Source organism: Typopeltis vanoorti, chromosome 3 (assembly GCF_054136105.1).
Source record: "Typopeltis vanoorti isolate ZY-2024b chromosome 3, IOZ_Tvanoo_1.0, whole genome shotgun sequence".
Classification (NCBI taxonomy): Eukaryota; Metazoa; Arthropoda; class Arachnida; order Uropygi; family Thelyphonidae; genus Typopeltis; species Typopeltis vanoorti.
The window spans coordinates 131,311,837-131,331,724 of record NC_143551.1 but is presented as its reverse complement, the minus strand read 5'-3'; the positions used below and the strand labels follow the sequence as shown (position 1 = coordinate 131,331,724).

General features: G+C 34.2%; 1 protein-coding gene across 1 annotated transcript in view; it reads right to left on the bottom strand.

The window, feature by feature from the left end:
• The window catches only part of unc-13 (protein unc13 homolog), a 1,156,644-nt gene that overhangs the window by 406,977 nt on the left and 729,779 nt on the right, over positions 1–19,888 (bottom strand). Inside the window, exon 19 of the mRNA XM_090416011.1 lies at positions 7,436–7,551. Coding sequence (XP_090272137.1) covers positions 7,436–7,551 — 116 coding nt within the window. The remainder of the gene's footprint in view (positions 1–7,435; positions 7,552–19,888) is intronic.

Below are 19,888 nucleotides of genomic sequence, written 5' to 3'. Positions count from 1 at the left end.
TCCAGGACATGATTATATCCCAGATAGTGGTATCAGTTCCATCCAGGACATTTGTTATTTTTATTATTATGGATTACTTTGTAGATAGAGATACCTATTTTTTATGTTAAGATTGCAGCCTTTCTCTTGATTGAGTGGTGTTATTTTGGTTCATGGAAAATTCTTTGTAGCAATTATTTTTTCACAAACAACAAATGCAAAATAAGAAATACTTAAGAAAATATACTTTCTTTCTATATTATTTATTGAATTACACTGTATTTAGTTTTATATTATTTTTTATTGCATATAAATTTAATATTTAAAATTTTACTGGTTGGTAAGGAATGGGGAACTCTAATTTTGTTTATTTCTTGATATTTTAATTATTTTTCTTACTTAAATATACAAACTTGGTAGACTGGATATCAATTTTTACAAAAGTTTGCTTTTTTTGTAAAAAATCTTTTGGTATTTTATTTAGCATGTAAGAGATTAATCCAGATTTGATATTTTTTTTCAATTAAGTGATTTGAAAGAGGAGATGCTTTCAATTATAGGATACTCCTCTATTTTGGAACTGACTCTTCTTTTCATGTATAGTAAGGAGATTGGAATCATGGCATTTTTTTTTTTTTTTTAAACAATTGCAGGGCTGAAAGAAATACTGGTGAGGAAATTGCATGAAGCATTCCATACTACTAAAGGAAGAACTATAAGTATTCATTTCAGCAATGTAAACTTACATAGGCAAGGTGGATACTAGATCAAACATTATTTCAAAGCTGAATGTTTGTAGAAATTATGAAAGTTTCATAAGTTGACCTGAGAGCTTATGAGAAGACAATCCTTGTCATCCCAGAGTTGCCTTAGCTGTCAATACTTAAAAGACATGAGTGCTGCCCAAGTGTCCTTTATATTGGCCTTTTATTAGAGCATTTGATAAAGATTTCACTGCCTGAGAGCTGTTTCGAACATGTTGGTTCTTTTCAGAGACTAGGTAGAAACCTTAAAAGAGCAAAAACTCTTGTTCAGTACTAAGGAAATCTAAATATCAGAGAAATGTATTTTTCGTAAGCGAACTCTTGGTCGGTGCGTAAAAATAATTACTAAAGGAAGAGTCATAAGGCTTCATCGACAATGTAAAATTAAATCGATGTATTGAATGTCTGTTGTAATGAATGAAGTTAGCCATGCTAATGATGGATTTGCAAGTGTTGCAAAACTTCAGTGTAGGCTATGAATGAAGCTGGAGTATTTACAGCAAGTCACTTATAAGTAACTTGCTATAAATACTAAAAAAAAAGATGTTTTCTTTTCTTGGTCTGCCCAAGCACACTTTATGAAAACCATGGCTTAGATATAGGATTGGAATTTTGAACAGAGTGAGGAATGAAGGCCTTTATTCCAACATGGGTAACTTCAAGATCAGAAAAGTATCTGAATCAGGAAAACAGAATCAGCAGTATGACCATAGAAATTAGGAGCAAAATTTCCCCTTGGCATGCTGGTGCCAAAGTACACGAGGGTTGTGAATGGCTGAGAGAATGGTGTTGCACCAGAAATGAAAGTTGAACGTGATCTGAATTACAAGAGTATCATCACCTCAGCATACTTGGAAGGAGCACTGGTTAAGAGTGAAGAAGAATGGCAAGATTTCTCGTTGGCAGGAAATACATCCATTTTTTCTTCCAGCTTGATTTGAATTGGAAAAAGGGAACTAGTTAGTCATGAACATTAAAGTCACCAATGAAGAATTTCGATTGCAGGAAATCAAGCTCCATGAATAAAAAGTCAAAGAAGTCAGAATAATTTTCTGAATTAGGTGAACAGATGAGAAAACAGATGAATGATACATAATGAGGCATGGAAATCTTAAAACAGAGAAGATCAAAAAAAAAAAGGGGGGGAATTCAAGATTGGGCAAGAAATACCATCCTTATGGCAGAAAGAATCATAGAGGTATAGTTTGGATAATAAAGATGGACCATGGTTGTTGTGGCAGTGATTTGGGGTTGATTCAAAAACAAAAATGAAGTTTGGATGCATGCAGGTGATGGCTAACATCATTCAGTTTGTGAAGAATTCTCAAACACATGAAAAGGCTTATGTATTCACAGTACATGTTACTTATTTTCAAGGTACTGATTACAGCACAAAATGATATATGAAAACAATATTTATTAACTTATTTTTATTATTATTATTATTATTTTCGGGCTACTCCAGGGAGTCCTTAGACTCATCGAGGGAGGCCCTAAACATCATGTCCACACAACTATACGACATTCTCACAGTATCTATCATAGCTTACCTTGAACTCGCTCACTGTCAGAGCACCCACAACAGACTCTGGCAGCTTATTCCACTCATTTACCACTCTAAAAGTAAAGAACCCAGCTCTAACACCACTGCTAACCACACTCTTGCCCAGCTTCCATAGGTGTCTCCTAGTTCTCCCACCACCAGTCCTGATCTCAAAAATATCCTCTGAATTAATCCTATAGAATACCTTCAGCAATTTGAATGTCTCAATCATATCTCCCCTTTTCTGCCTATGAACTAGTTTCTGCAACCCACAAATCTTCAACCTGTTCTCATATGGTTCATTCCATAGACCTGCTATCATCTTAGTCACTCGCCTCTGGATCCTCTCCACCTCCTCCCCATCAAGAAGGAACCGAGGTGACCAAATCTGGGCACAGTAGTCGAGATGAGGTCTCATCGAGGCTCGGTACAGAGGTACAATAACATGTTTGTCTCTGCTCGTCAAGGTATTTTTCAACAACCAAGTGAGTTGATGAGCTGATTTAGCTACTTTCGCAATGTGCCCCCTAAACTTCATCTCCCTATCCACCAACACTCCCAAGTCCCTGGCCTCATCAATCTCTTGGAGTACAGTTCCACCCATATGGTATACTGCTGCTAATCTTTTCACCCCAAAATGATTAACCTTACATTTTGTAACATTAAATTGACATCCATTCTCCTTAGCCCAGAAATTTGCTGATATTATAACCAGCATCTTCAGAGCACAAAAACAGTTTGCACAACAAAAATTTAGTAAAACAATGGGACTAGTTTAAAAAAAAAAAAAAAAAGTAACAGACAACATGAGGAACTAAAGTCCTAATTAGATAACATCTCTGTTGGAAAAAGAGAGAAAACAAATATTAATTAGATCTTAAAATGACTATCTCTCAGATTTTTGGTAAATTTATACAGCCATACTTATTGAGGTTTGAGTATGTTTTAAAGCTTCTTTTGATTCCAAAAACAATCTCTCTGACTTATGACTTCTGTGTAGTAGCACTTTTGTTTTCTTCCAACTGATCCTATGTGAAGTGGTATCCAAGGCATGGTCTGCTAGACCCAACATGCCATAACAATAGTGCCAGGTGTATTTTTTTTTATGTTCACCAGACAGATGTCAACAGTTCTTCCTGTCTGTCCATAGTAAGCCCTGTCACAAGAACAGGGCACTTCACAAACTGGTGGATGTGATAAAGAAGAGAGTTTGTCCTTGGGTGAACGGATGAGAGTTGCCAATTTGACATGAGGTTTAAATACGGTATATAGCTGATATTTATATCTTTTTGGATGTGCCTTAAATGTATGGGATAGTAACAGTTTTGCTGTGGTCTTATGTGGTAGGCAATGGAGAGGATTTCTGAGGAGCATTTAGTATTTTTTTCCCCTTATTCTATGGAGATTATAGTCATTGGCTAAGAAGGTGTGAAGTAAGTGAGTGAATTCAGCAGTAAGAGCATTGTCATTGGAACAAATAGCTCTAGCTCTGTGAATTAGTGTTTTTTGGATGCCATACTGCTGAGTTGGATAATGGTGTGACTGTTTGTGCAAATATCTCCCTGATATGTGGGTTTTCTATAAACAGAAAAAGATAAGGAACTATATGGAAGTCATGTGATTAGTGTATCCAGGAAGGGCAGACCATTCACATATCACTGGGGGCATGTGCGATTTGGGAAAAACTGCCTTAGATAAAGAGATGAAAACTCTACGATTAAAATTATTATTTTATTTAACGTTAAGTTATGCATTTCTTTAAAACATATATTCTTCAATGTCGAATAAACCAAACAGCATTTGCTCAACATCAGCAAATAAGTTAATAAATAATATTTTCTTATCATTCTGTGTTGTCATCAATAGTATGAAAATAAATAACATCATTCAGTTGGTATTTATACCATGAAGGTGGAAAAAAATTTTGTAAGATTTTTCAAGTTTTAATTTTTCTGACAGTTTTTTTTTTTTTTTAAACTACAGTTACTTTATTTTTATTTAGGCACTGTCAGGTTAATATTTCAGAGGAGATTTGAAACAGAGAAGATACTGTTGAAGGAGACAGACTCTTGGATCTCTCCAATACAGAGAACATTTAGTCTGTAAGCCATATAATGTGGCCTCAATAATGCCACACACACACACCATTACATGCTTCTCTCAGGCATGCCTTGGCTGTGTAGATATCACGAGATTATATGCCAGCTGATCAGGAAGCCTTTTGGTAGCACTTTTTTTTCTTACAGTCTTTCTGTTAAATAAATATATATTATATTCTTCCATTATATAAATCTTATATACATACAGTAGATTCAGAGAAGAGATTTAACAAAGTTTATCAAAGAATTTCAACTGCAGTTCAAACTATTTGAATTTAAAGTTTCAATGCAAACAGATGGAGCCACACAACTCAAATGCAATTGTGCTGTCAATCAGATACGGTCTTAATGGAAATCAATTATGCCAAGGGACGCATTTCATTTAAAACTTACTTTAGATTATAGTTATTGAAAAATTAATACAGACTACAACGTTACTTAATAAAAAGGATAATCATAATTTTAGAAACACATCTCATACCACCTGAAGACCACTCACATATCACTGGGGGTATGTACGATTTGGGAAAAACTGCCTTAGATAAAGAGGTGAAACTCTACGATTAAAATTATTTATTTTATTTAACGTTAAGTTATGCATTTATTTAAAACATGTATTCTTCAATGTTGAATAAACCATTCTAAAGCATTTGCTCAACATTGAAGTAACTCAACTTTCATTTGCATTGAACAGCCTGTTGAAGAATTTTAAATCCCTCAATATTCAAGGCAAACAGAATATTTTTTATCAGAAGTTGAAATCCACAGGAGTATGAATGCTGCTAATATTTTGGCAAACTCTCCCACTCAAATTCTCAATATCAGCACTTACTTTTGAGTCTGCAACTGCATGTACACTGTATTCCAGGAGAGTGAGAGAGTCATATATCTGCTATTCCTTTAGTTTTCTGGATTGGTCCTGAATCTCTATGGTGTTAACTGCTCTCCTTTTAGAGGATGTTAAATAAATCTGAGAGTCCTTTGGGCTCTGATAGTAGATGTATTGTGCTTGAATAGTGACAATTGAAAGTAATTAAGTTTCAAGTTGTGGAAGAATAAGTGTGGAAGCACAACCAAACAGCATTTCTCAAGTTAAGGTATAATGGAGAAAATAGCACTGTGAAAACAGTATAATGAAAGTATATGTCGTCTCTGTGACAGAAACATCACCTGTGATATAACATGAGAATTGTAATAACACACACAAACAACACAAAAATGTCTGGACGGCATTACAGTCTAAGTCTAAAGTGGAGTGTCCTCTGCTGGTAGGCAGCTTTGGCTGTTGGTTGAGAGGTCAGGGAATTACTAATTTCAAAACCTTAGAAGGTTTCATTGTTGCAATTCTTAAACTGTATCTCAGATGACAGCTCTGTGATAGAGATAAAATTCTGGAACTATTATACCTCTGTTTAGCTCTTTCACAATGTTTCATTCTGCTAAACCTTAAAAAATGAACTCCAAGTAGGTGGAAACCAAACTGATGTTTTAAGAAATGATGTTTTGGCACTATGTATTATACAATCTTCTATATGATTCACTGTTTCCCTGACAGGAGAGATGAATGATGCATAATTAAATTCTGCTAAGGATGTGAATGTCTTCTAGTTAGTCTGATGCCATTAAAAGAGTATATCACAGTTGATGTAAGATTGTAGATATCACAGGAAAATGATCATTCTGTAAATGCCGCTTTCTATTTTCCACCTATGTGGTGGGAAGAGGAATGGGGAACAGATAGTTACAATGACAGCAGTGAATGTTTGGGAAGGCATGTGGAAAAAAATTTGTGTTTAACAGGGAAAAGTATTTGAAAGAGAGACAGTGGTTAGTAAATAGAGCAATTACAGTCTACATTTAAGTTATACATCAGAGTTAGAATTGAAAAAGGTCCATAAAGATGGTCTGATGTAAAATAAGGCATAAGAGGAGGTAAAATTATTCATTATTTATATTAATTATTATTATACTATTTACAAATACCTTCTGAAGATGAGATTTATCGAGGAATGGATCACATTATGAAGTGGCATTTTTTAATGTCAATCTCAGCTCTTGATTTTATGCAGATGATACTATGCTCTTAAAAAAATTCAGTACAAGTTTACAGGATTTGTAATTAAACTGAATAACTGTTGTGAAAAATTTAGCATGAAAATCCTCAATAAAAAATATAAAAAACTATGAAATAAGCAGGAACATAGAAAATATCAACTTCCCCCTGAATAAAGAATGCACAGAATAAGTCAATTATTTCAGTGAAATTTTTAATGAAGATTATAAATCAAATTGGAAACAGAAATAGAAAATAGAATAAGCTCAATAGTCAGATGAATAAATTTCTATGGAATAAGAGAGAAATCTGAAAATAAAAACATTTAGTTAGTTATACATGGGACAATGCTCAAACCAATTTTAACTTACAGATCTCAGAGTTAGGTTAGAAATAAAACAACTCATTAAAGAGCCGAAATTATGAGAGTTGTGAGAAAAAAATTAGATGATTGAAGATAGCATCAATGGCAAGATCACATTAAAAATGGTGATGTTAGAAAGGAACCTGTCATTGATAAAATGCATGAATTGTACTGTTCATCACAAACATTGCAGCACACCGGTTGGGAAGCATTGTTCTAAAGTGCTTCAAAAACTGCATCAATCCACCTAGATTTCACTCTTCCACTGAGTCTTTCCCTCCCATTCTTGCATCAAACTCCTGTCTTGCTAACCATTGCTTTGCCACTAAGTTACCATACTACCTTAGATTCCTATTCTTTCTTATCATAAAAATAAGAAGGAATAGGAATCTTTTCAAGCCAAAAAAAATTTTTTTTAAAAAATCTATATTACTCTGTGCAGTGAGCAAAATGCTACAAAATCATATCTGGAATAATCAGTAATTCTACCATATATCATATTCAAACATAATTTTTTAAATTAGAAGCAGTATCATAAATTTTGTTGCAATAAGCAACATATGCATTTATTAAACATCTGCCAATCAGAATTAAAAATTAAACTGATGCTACTAATAATAATTAGGAAATTACCTCATGCAAACATGTATACTGGACATGATATGGAGCTACTTTCTCCTCTCCTTTGATCTCTACACTGATATGCAATCGTATAGCACCAGATACAGCAGACTTGTCTGTCCTTTTCTCTATAGCATAAATGTTGCAAAAACATTTTTCACCTCTTTTTTATTTATTTATTTTTTTTAGCATTGTTATTCTGTGAAAAACATACCTTAAATTTTGATTAAAACATTAATTAAGAGCATATATAAAAACAGATTTTAGTTTTAATAAAAAAATTGCTATACTGATAACAGTGGGGTAGAAGATTTTTTTCAAAGAAGTATGGTGACTATTTTTGTTGAATAACTTTTTTTTTTTTTTTTAACATTTCTTGCCAATATATTATCCACTTGACACAAAAGTGCAAACAAAACTATAACATAATCAGTCAAAATAACAGTGATAACTTGTAATTCTGTACACTGATCTTTTAACTAGTTTTGTAAGAATACATTGGATAATCATCATGCTGGTGGAAGAAACATTATTATTATTAGTAGTAGTATTATGTGACACCTCAAAAAGAGTCCAAAGACTCATCGGGGGGGGGGGCAGCTTACTCAAAAACTCTCCATCACCCAGTCCACCAACTACAACGAACCGCAACTACCATCATCTACACCAACGGTATCTACCGCCCACCACTACCATCACTGATATTTTTCACAGACAATCACAAACATCCATGTCCACGGCAGAATTTGAACCAGCAGCCTTTTTCGCTTGAGAGCAGATATGCTAACCAATAGGCCAACCAGGCTGGCAAAAAGAAATTATATTCTTGGTTTAATCATTTATCTAAGTGTAAGCAAACAAAGTTTGTGCCTGAAGTAATTTCAGGACTGGGCAACTCATATATAGAAGTTAATGACTTCGCATCACTTGCTTTAGTATCCCATAATGCAAAGCACATATCCTTATGACATGAATAATGCTATGCATTATGGAAAGGGTCACTACCAAGACCAGTTTTGACCTTTATTGAGGTCTCATCAGTGGGAGCCAGACCCAGAAGTTTCAGTGATTATGAAAAATCTTAGAAATGGATTTAAGAGTAGTGCAGGAGAAATCAGACATGACAAAGGTGATGAAACAACTAATAAGAATAAACATATTCTGGCTATCTGCAGTAGAAAATATTTAACAAGATGCAGTCAGGAGTTTTATAACAATACTTTATTTAGAAAAAAACTCTCTAAAGTGGGAAAAAAATGGAGTAGATCATATTAAACTAGAATATTATTAATCAAATATGAAAGATATAAAAGTTTGCAGTAGCAACAGAGCATAATTCAGAAGATCAACTTTCAGATGGCTAGAGTACATATATCATAGCATCTAAGTACACAGAAATCTCCCTACTGAATGTTCCTAAGTAGAGATTACAAGTATTCTCTTAGAAGAAAAGTAAAACTGTGGAAGAGAAACTTGGGCAGAACAAACTGCATTCACACTAAACAGGGGTCATCAAGATCAGTATAAGGGACGATAAGAAATATCTGCAATTAAATTGTGTAATTTATAATGAAAAAGAAAAGGATGAAAAAGAAAAGCTGTTCAAAGCCCTGCAGTTATATGGAATCAGTGGTATACTATACAAATAACATATACAGGGTGTTCGGGATAAATTTGACATATTTATAATTAATTATATTTTTCCGTAAGTTACATGTATTAACACACACTTCTCTTCATTTAAAAGTTTGGACCCTTCTTCATTCATATACAAGATGTCAGAAAGGATGGATAGCTGGAACCCACCTGAATCATGGAAGAGAATAACTTGTATCATGATGATTCGTGCCCGCCATCAAAATAAGGATATTACGACTGCTGCCCAATGCTCCCTGAATACAGTAAAAACAATCAGGCATGAACTAGAGACTTACAATGGTGACTACGAGGATGTAGCAAGAAGAAAGATCCCTAGCAGACGATCTGATTGCGTTCGTACAGCAGAATTCCTCGCAAATCTGCAGGAACAGGTGTTGAAGAACCCTGGCATTGGAATTCGGGCTTTGTTCGTGGAGTTGCTAACTGTAGTCAAGCCCTGGATAACAAGGGTAGCCAATGGTAGGCCGTATGTATGGCAGCAGGATTCGGCCCCTTGCCACACCTCTGGGAAAAGTCAAAAATGGTTGTCTGAAAATTTCTACGACTTCACCAGTCCAAATGTTTGGCCTCCAAACTCCCCAGACCTTAACCCCATGGATTATTTTGTATGGGGCGCAGTTGAAAAAGACACCAATCGCACTTCCAGTAATACAAAAGCCCAGTTAATGGATAAAATTAAAACAGTTTTTGCGGCCCTTCCCAGGGAGACTGTAGCATCAGCTTGTTCGAGGTTCCGAAGCAGAATTGAAGCTGTGATCGATGCTAATGGTGGTTATTTTGAGTAAATCTTGTTGATAGTATTGTAATTAACTCTGCCTGTAATGTTTTTTTGTCAATTCATTAAATTTAATAGATACAAAGAAGATTTTCTTTTTCCTTACGAAACTGTCAAATTTATCCCGAACACCCTGTAGCTGATACTTATGTTGTAACATACTGTTAGAAATGGAAACCATAGGAAGATAATTTCATGCAAAATCAGGTGAGAATTAAATTTATTTGGAATAAGACAAACATTGCCAGTATACAAAACAGTGTTCAAATCAATTTTAACATAATGTAAGTAATAGCAAAGAAATAAGACAGCTGATCAAAGAATACAGAACAATTTCATCACGGCAGATCACATTAAAATCTGAGTATTTAAGAAAGGTACATGATTAGCATTCAAGAACAATGAGAAGTTCTAAATTAATGTAGTATAACATGGTCACTTAATCAGAATGGGAGAGGAAGGTTAAAGCCAATAAGAAATAATTAGTGAAACAAGTATTTGATGTCAAATGGAGTTTTGTTGATGCAGTAAAACATGCCTTAGGAATCCCCTTAGAAAAGGGGAGTTCCGATAAATAAGAAATTTTGAAGAGAACTGTTTACAGGGATCTAGTAATAATGCAAACATAACCATGTAGTACTTATTATAATATTCTGTACCCTTTTGAGGGTACAGAATACATATCAACTTTGATGATGATGATTGTTTAACAGAGGGCATCGTAAGGACTCTAGTTCTTGATGTCTTAGGGACCATAATTTTTTGGAATTTGAATAATTATACAGAATTGTAAGTTTTAAATTAATAAAACAGAAAGAATTAAATATAGAATAAAATAAAGTAAGCAGGATTATATATCTATATTTTATTGAAATATATATATATATATATATATTTAGGGGTGCTAAAGGGTCAAAACTGTATAACTGAGAGGAGACCTTCACATAGCCTTTAAAGGAATGCAGAGAACCAACAGGGCTTCTGACCTATTGTCCAATCCTCACCTTCTCGTGCTGCACTCTGTTAGGTATTTACCTGGATACTGAGGGAACAAAGATGGGCTGGCAACTTGGAATTTAGCCCGACCAAATTCTATTCATATTGGCTTAAACCACAATATAAAATGATGGTACAACATGACAGAATTTCATGCTGGCTGGAGCATTGCCCGGTTAAACAAGGCACATGTTGTTTTCACCAGGGAACTAGCGCAAACAGCAAAAAGTCAGCTATTGGAAAAAATCCAGCAATGCACTAATTTCCTGTAACTCAACATGACGGAGTTCAAGATCGGTACTATCAACATAAGAAGCCTGAATGGCAAAGAAATAGAGCTAGCTGAGGAATTGGACGAAAAAGACAAAAACTGGCAAGTTCTTTCTGAGCAATAAATACAAAATGTTATATTCAGGCAATGACAATCAAGGAAAAGGAGTAGCCATGGTATTCAACACTAAATATGAGGCTAATCTTGAATGAAAGGTCAGAATGGGGAACTGGACAATGGTACTTATTTGGGCCTAGTTCCACAGAAGGTTCTACTAAGGTAGAAGTAGAGGAATTTTTTGAAGCTTTAGAGAAACAATTGACACAATGAAAAATGAAAAGTTGGTCCTTGTTGGGGATCTAAATAGCAAAGTAGGAAATGATTGTCAAACATGCAAAAACATTTTGGGAAAATTTGGAGAAAAGAGCAAAGCTAATAATAATGGCCTATGCCTGTTGGATTTCTGCTCAGGACGTGGACTAGTTATTACTAACACAATGTTCTAACATAAAAATGCACACAAATTCACATGGAGAGAAGAGGCAAGGAATAAGAAAGTTCTTCTTTCCTTTCCTTTAGTGTTACATAGTGATCTGCATTCATTTTACACAAATTATGGACACTACAACTGTGTTATAAATAATTATTTTAATTTCCCGACATTTCGACCTTCATATTAAGGTCATCATCTGGTGTATACACACATATATATATATACAGAGACAACTAAATTACATTTCACATAGTATACTAAAGAGACAATGATTTGATCAATGGTTATTCTACTGACCTGACCTCTAGTGAAAATAAAATTACAATAAATTAACTACATCAAAGCTATATTCTATTTAAGACAACATCAGAGAAACATTCTTTCATATAGATAGTTTTGTTACAAAACTATCTGTATGGATATTAGATTTAGGATCCTGGATTACCTATGGTTCTATTTAGAATTAACTCTTAGGGAGAAAGGTTAAGTGGGTAGAATATGTGCCTTCAATATGTTCGGGATTTTTAGACCATCATTATTGTTAAGATTAGGGTGATTGATGAGAATCTCACAGGCCTCCTTAAATTTACGTTCATACCATGTTTTGGTGTGATTTAACAACAGGTGCCTTTCCAGTCAATTCCATGTGAAGTGTTCAGGACAAGATCAGAAAGACCAGCTTGACCATAGTCATTATATTTAATGTGTCGTTTATGTTCTTTTTTTCTGATAGGAATTGTGCATCCTGTTTCCCCTATATAGGGCAAATTACAAGTGTAATGAACATGGTATATCCCAGAGTGGGCCAGTGGATCCTTGGATGTGTTGAGTAAGTTCTTTAATTTTGCAGAAGGTTTAGAGATGGATTTAAGGTTGCATTTTTGTAGTATTCTGTTTATTTTGTCTGATATCCCTTTAATGTATGGAATGGTTACAGTTTTATTATAGGTTGCATTACAGGTCTGATATCCCTTTAATGTATGGAATGGTTACAGTTTTATTATAGTCTTGTTTATTTTTGTTTTTAAGTGAGGTCTTGTATAGAATTTTGTTGATAGTATTTTGGCTGTAACTATTTTCTAGGAAGGTATTGCTGATAACTTTTAATCCATCTTGTCTTCAAAGCCCTATTTTTAAGTGTATTAATGACCCCTGGTTTTTGTGTTGGGTGGTGGGGATAGGAGTTTTTGTGTATATTTTGGCCAGCATGTGTCGATTTCCAGTAAACAGTGAAGGAAAGACTGCCAGAAGGAAGAGGTGCTACAAGTGTATCTAGAAAGGAAAGTGTGTTCTGCTTTTCAATCTTGATTGTGAACTGTATGCGTTTGTGTGGTTTGTTTAGGTGGCTGAGGAAAGTGTCTAGTGTCTGGGGTAATGGGGACAGATAGCGAAAACATCATCAACAAATCTAAGCCAGATTTTGGGTTTTAAAGGAGAGGAATCTAGAGCATATTGCTCAGAATGTTCCATGTAAAGTTAGCAATGGGGGGGGGGGTTAATGGTGAGTCTATGACTGTGCCTTCTTTTTGTAGGTAGAAAGTGTTTTGCCACAGAAAATAGCCAGAACGTAGTATGTGCGCAAAGAGCTCTGAGATATCAGGAGGAAATTTGTCCTGTAATAGAAGGATTGTGTCATTGATTGGGACATTTGTAAAGAGGGAAGAGACGTCAAAACTGATTAATAAAGCATCTTTTTCCAGTGTGATGTCTTTGATATTGTTTGCAAAGTGTTGTGTGTTTTTAATATAGGAGGGAGAATGACCTACCAACTCCTTGAGTGTTGATGTTAGTTTCTTGGCTAGGTGATGATTGTGGCTGTCTATACCTTCGAATATTGGCTGGAGTGGTGTGTTTTGTTTGTGAATCTCCAGTAGCCCATAAATTCTTGGGGAACGAGCATAGTGTGGATTAATTTATTAAAATTAATCCACAAATTAATTAAATAATTTTGTGGATTAATTAATTAATCCACAAAAGAATTAATTTTTAAAATAATTATTTATAACACAGTTGTAGAGTCCATAAGTTGTGTAAAATGAATAAGAAAAGTCACATTGACTTTTATTGTTGATAGTGATATTTCCTCACTGGTGCAAGACACTAGAGTATACAGAGGATTTGAAACTGAAAGTGATTCAGGGATGATCAGAAAGATCAGCTTGACAATAGTTATTATATTTAATGTGTCGTTTATGTTCCTCGAGCAGGATAAAATTGAATTTCATATTGAAAATAAGAACATATAAGAAAATTTAAAGCAAATAAAAGCTGAGAAGCTCTCAGATGTGAACTGTTGAGTAAAATACACAAACATCATTCAAGAAAAAATGAAAGAGTTTGAGAACAGGAAACAAACCTTGGAGATTCAGTGGCAAATCCTGAAGAAAACATTGATTGATTCAGCCAGAGAAGCATGTGGTGAGGTTGTCTGCAAGGATAGAAAAAACTCCATGGTGGACACAGGAAGTTAAAGAGACAGTGAAGGAAAAGAACAAAGCATATTAAAAATTCTGGCGAATAAGTCAGCTTCAGCTCTTAGAGAATACAGAGAGAAATGTAAGAAAGCTAAACACTGTGAGAAACTTGCTAAACAAAAGTCATGGGAAGACTTTTGAAGAACACAGAAAATAAACATCAAGAATGTGGCAAGATATTGTGGAGGTTGAAAAAAGCTCAGAAATGAAGTAAAGAGTGCTGTAAAAGGAATTAGGTGACATGATGATAAAGGTGACATGAAAACTGGAGAAAAAGATATCCTTGATGTATGGAGTAATTAATTTGAAAAATTGCTAAATGGAACAAGCAGTGATGACAGCACAGTGGTAAAAAACACTCAAGAGACATGCAATCAGGAATACATATCCATTCTTGAAGTAGAAAAATCCATTAAAAGCCTGAAATGTGGAAAGGCAGCTGGAGTAGATGATACTCGCTCAGAAATGCTCAGGAATGAAGGTATAAAAATTACATAGTGACTGCAATGCACAATTCAGAAGGCCTGGACAGAGGGAAAAATTCCAGATGATTTGAGTAGTTCTCATAGTACCCATATACAAAAAGGGAAATAAAACTGAATGTGAGAATTACATAGATATTTCTCTACTGAGTGTTCCTGGTAAGATTTACACAACTATACTTGAGAAATGGTTGAGAAGAATTGTGGAAGGGAAGCTTGGTGAAGAACAAGCTGCATTCAGTTAAATAGGCTGTCAGGATCAGATTTTCACTTTACAACAAATAGTTGAGAAATCATGAGAATATAACAAAGATCTGTATTTAAGTTTTGTAGATCTAGAAAAGGTATATGACAAGGTACCAAGAGAAAAGCTATTCAAAACGCTACAGTTGTGTGGTGTTGATGGCACATTATATCAAGAAATAATTAGTCTTTATTTGAGTTGTAAGTCAGCAGTTAGAACTGAAGGAAGTACAGGAAGATGGCTTAATGTTAAATCTGGTGTTAGACAAGGATGTACATTATCCCCTCTGGTATTCATTATCTATATGGATCACATTATGAAGGAAAGTGGTATTAAACCTGATATCAAAATTGGAGATTCATGTCAGCTCTTTACTTTAAGTGAATGATGTTATACTTCTAAATAAATCTGCTAGTCTGCAAGATTCCCTGACTAAATTGAATAATTGTTGTAATAGATATGGTATGAAGGCCAGCAATAACAAGACAAGGGCAATGAAAATAGGCGGAAGCAATGAAAATATCAACTGCATTGTGAACGGAGAACCTATAGAACAAGTAAATCATTTCAGCTATAGTATGCCCACAGATACACGATCTTTCGACACTTCTGCGCATGTCAACAGAAGGAGAATCCATTCCGATAATAGGGTAATCAATCTATATTGTGGGATGAGCTGTTTACTATTACATGTCAGAAAATTCTCTTTTATGATCATTGTAGTTTTTAAAGTGGTAACTATTTTGCTTGTATAACAAAATAGTTACCACTTTAGAAAGCATGTGATTTCGCGTGTTGCTGACCAATTCATTCATTGCCTTATTTCTTTCTCCCCTTCAACATGAATTGACTCTTCTTGGCAGTTTGCCAACGAGAGCTCTCCTTCTGTGGTAGGACTATACTTAGGCACAATTTTTAGTGATGAAGATGGTAAATTAAATATGGAAACAAAACAACAGAATCAACAAAGTCAGTATGATAGGAAGTCAACTGAATAAATTTATATGGAATCAGAGAGAAATTAGTCAAAATGCTAAATTAGCTGTATACAAGACAGTGTTCAAGGCAATTTTAACTTATGGATCTGAGAGCTGGTTTAGAAATAAACACTTGACCAAAGACTGCAGATATGAGAGTCCTGAGAAAGATTAGGAGAATGAACAGATGGCATCAATGGCAATATCATAATAAAAACGAGGATATTAGGAAAGAACTTGGCATTGTTGGCATCCAGGAATGTGTTAGTAGAGCTAATCTCAGGTGGTATGATGACTTAAACAGAATGGGAGATTAAAGATTAGCAAAACAGGTGTTCTCTGCTGGGATGGCAGGAAAAAGACTCAGAGGAAGACCAAGATGTAGGTGGATTGATACAATAAAAAGTGCCTTAGAAGATAGAAATATAAGATCTGATAATGCTGGAATCTTGACAGGTAACAGACTGATTTGGATGAAATTAGTGGTGATCTAAGTTTTTCATGTAGTACTATCATATCCTGTAAATCCCTTGAGGATACATGTCATAAAAACTTGATGATGATGAATACCGAAATATAAGCGCCTCCGTAGCGCAATTGGAAGAACATCGGTACGCTGTGCCCTTCGATTAGAAAAGGCCTAAGTTCAATTCTCGTTGACAGGAGGAATCTTTATATGGACTTTTTCAATTGAAGGTGAGTTAGCCAATCTCATAAGGAGGTAGTAGGGTTTTTTCTCCCGGAAACTCGGGTTTTTGATCACACACGCAATTTACAGACAAAAATACAAGCTGTGGTGGTGATTGTGGGCAGAAGATGGCATTGATGTGGGTGATTAATAGGAGAGGTTCGGTGTGGTGGTGGAGACAGAGTGTTGTATAGTAGGTGTCCTCCTGCGATGAGTCTTCGGACTCCTTGGAGGTGTCACTAATAATAATAAACACTCCCCCCGCTATGGTGATGTATGGCGTTTTTTTCTTTCAGTGACATCTTGCCATATTTTTCTTGACAAGCAGGTTCTCATTCATTGGGATAATTTTTGGAATTGTTTTAGAAATATGATCCTGATCATGGAGACTTACTATAAAATTAACTGAACCTAGGAAACACTAAGCCCACTAGCCAAATGATCATGGCAGGGGAATCCAGGTCTGTTTGTCTTTGCTAGGGAAGGGGCCAAAGTAATGCAAGACTACTAAGATACTCCTTTCCAGATGTCCATGAAATGCACTGCAGTGCATGGCAAATACAGAGAAAGGTACTGGATCCCAATGATGTTAATTGGAAAACTGAATTATAAAAAATATTGAGGAGAAAAGGGCAAGCATCATAACTGAGTACCATAACTTAGAGCAGGGTTTCTCAAACTTTTTCTATGACGGAACACTTCACGAATCCTGATGTGTTCGCGGAACACCTTGATTAGTTTGTAATGTATTAATTAATAATTAATTGGTAATTTAGCTTATTTTATTGTTAATTAATAATTGATAATTAATCATTAGTGATTGATAATTATTATTGATTGATAATTAATTATTAATTAATTAAACATTGATTAAACCAACATTAAATTAATTTGTGCTGATTTTCATTGACATATCCCATTCTGATCACCAAAAATTTAGTGAATGCAGATTTTTTTCTCCTGTGTGCTGGTTTTGTAGGTTAGGTAAATATAAATAAAATAAATGAGTAAATCTAAGCATTAAGAATAAACAATCATTTATTGTCAAATGTTAATTAGTAAAAACAAAAGACATAAAAATAGTAAAAGCATATTGCAAATTAAGTTCTTAATGACTCCGATGTTTTTGGGTCTTTGAGTTACAAATTCTTTTGATATCAGGCACAATATTAGAAAGTTGAATTCTCATATTTGGTGTAGCGTCGAATCTGTTCCTGGACTTTGATTTGGTTGCAGCATAATATGAAAATCCTGCCTCGCATAAATATGTCGTTGTAAAAGGAAGTAAAACAAAAATAGCTAGTTTTGACACACTTGTCCAGAAATCATTTATTGGCAGTTCCTTGTATTTTTGTTTTAAATCAGAGTTGCTAATTAAATCAATTAGATTTTCATAGTCACTTGCGCTGAAGTCTGCTGGCTTAGCTGTCACTGTAAATGGATTCGGAACCCAGGAATTGTCCTCACTGGATTTTGGAAAATATTGCAAATGGGTTGATTGCAAGTCATGCAAGTGTTCTAAAATTACGTTAGATATTTCTTCATTTACTTTAGAATTTATTTCAGTCAAAAATTCATGCAAGGTGGGAAAACAATCAAAATTATTCTGTTCAACTTAAAAAATTATTCCTATCAAAAGATGCAATTTTATCTGTTGTATTAAAAATTGTAATATTCTTTCCTTGTAATGATAAGTTAATTTCATTGCACTTTGTAAAAATATCTGCCAGATATGCAAAACTCATCAATCATGAAGAATTTCTTAATAATTCAATAAAATTTTGTCCTAAATTATATGACATCAAGAAGACCATTAACGCACCATGAAGTTCAAAAAGCCTCAATAATGCTTTTCCTCTGCATAGCTATCTCACTTCAATATGTAACAAAAGTGCGTTATGTGCACTACCCATTTCATCGCACAAAATTTTAAATAATCTGGATTGATATGGTCGAGATTTTACATAGTTGATCATTTTTTTGGCTTCATCCAAAATAGTTTTTAAATATGTACGAATTCTTTTTGTTACTAGTGCTTGTCTATGCAAAACACAATGCCTTTTGGTGGCTCTTGTAGCTACTTGCAGGATGTGTTACAACTCCCTTCCTCTTTCCTACCATTGCTTGAGCACCATCTGTACAAATATCAATACTTCTCCCAACCGATTTCCTGTTTTGCAATATAATTATTAATACAGTTGAATATATCTTCTCTGGTAGTTTTTTCTTGATGATATTCGAACATGAGTAAATCTTTTTCATTACTTTTATCAAATATGTAACGAACAAATACTAGTAATACAGCGAGTCCTGCGACATCTGTAGTTTCATCCATTTTCAATGAATATTCACTGCAGTCTAAGTCGATGAATTAGCTCTTTTTCTATGTCAGCAGAAAGATCTTTGATGCGGCGTGAAACAGTATCATTTGATAATTATACTGCATCTATTTTTTAGCAACCTGCTTGTTTAACATGCATGATACAATGTCTTTCACACAAGGCTTAATGAGCATCTCACCAATTGTATGAGCTTCACCATGAAGTGCAATGCGCTAACTCACACGAAAAGATGCCTTTGTTGCATTTTCAGTTGTAGCAATTGTAGCCATTTGAAGTTTAGATTTTTCTAGCGAGTCACGTCTTCTCTTAAAAAAATGTATATATTTTCCTTTGTAATCAGTGTGTTTCGTTTCGAAGTGCCTACGAAATTTAGCTGGAGCCAAAAAACTGTTTACTAGTATTTTATTACATAAAACATCAGGAGCATGTGTATTGCCAATACACGTAAATCCATAATTTAAATAACTTTCATGGTACTTCCGTTTTGGTCTGTTCTTAGACGACTCTTGTTCTTTAATATTAGCTTTTGAAGAAACCACAGTTTGCAATTCCATACCTTCTCCAATCATATGAGTAGATGTGTCAGCAGAAGTACTTGCTCCTCCTTGTGTTCAAGTTTCTGTCTTTAAACAAGAATCCATGGGTATTTTTTCAATAATATTCAAATTCCAATATTTGTCAGAGCTATAATAAAAACAAATAGAATTTTGTTGTAAAGGTAACTTTAGTATGAAAAACAATAAGATTATAAATAAGAAATGTCGAATAATATAAAAGTAAATGAATAATGCAAAATAGTGAAAAAAGACTGCAACACACAAAAGTAAATATGAATTGTAACAATACTTGTAAGAAAAGTACTAAACTGTATCAAATAATGTAAAAGCAATTGTAATAAGGATGATTTGATAAAATGTTCAGTAACAAAAATTCGAAATAAATCAGATATTAATTATAAAATTAGTTAAAAGAGTAAGAAGAATTCTTTTTTTTTTAAAATTTGCCTCGCCTACTCCCTATATACAGGAATAAAAAGGCATTAGCTGATTTTTTTCTCCGAGGGC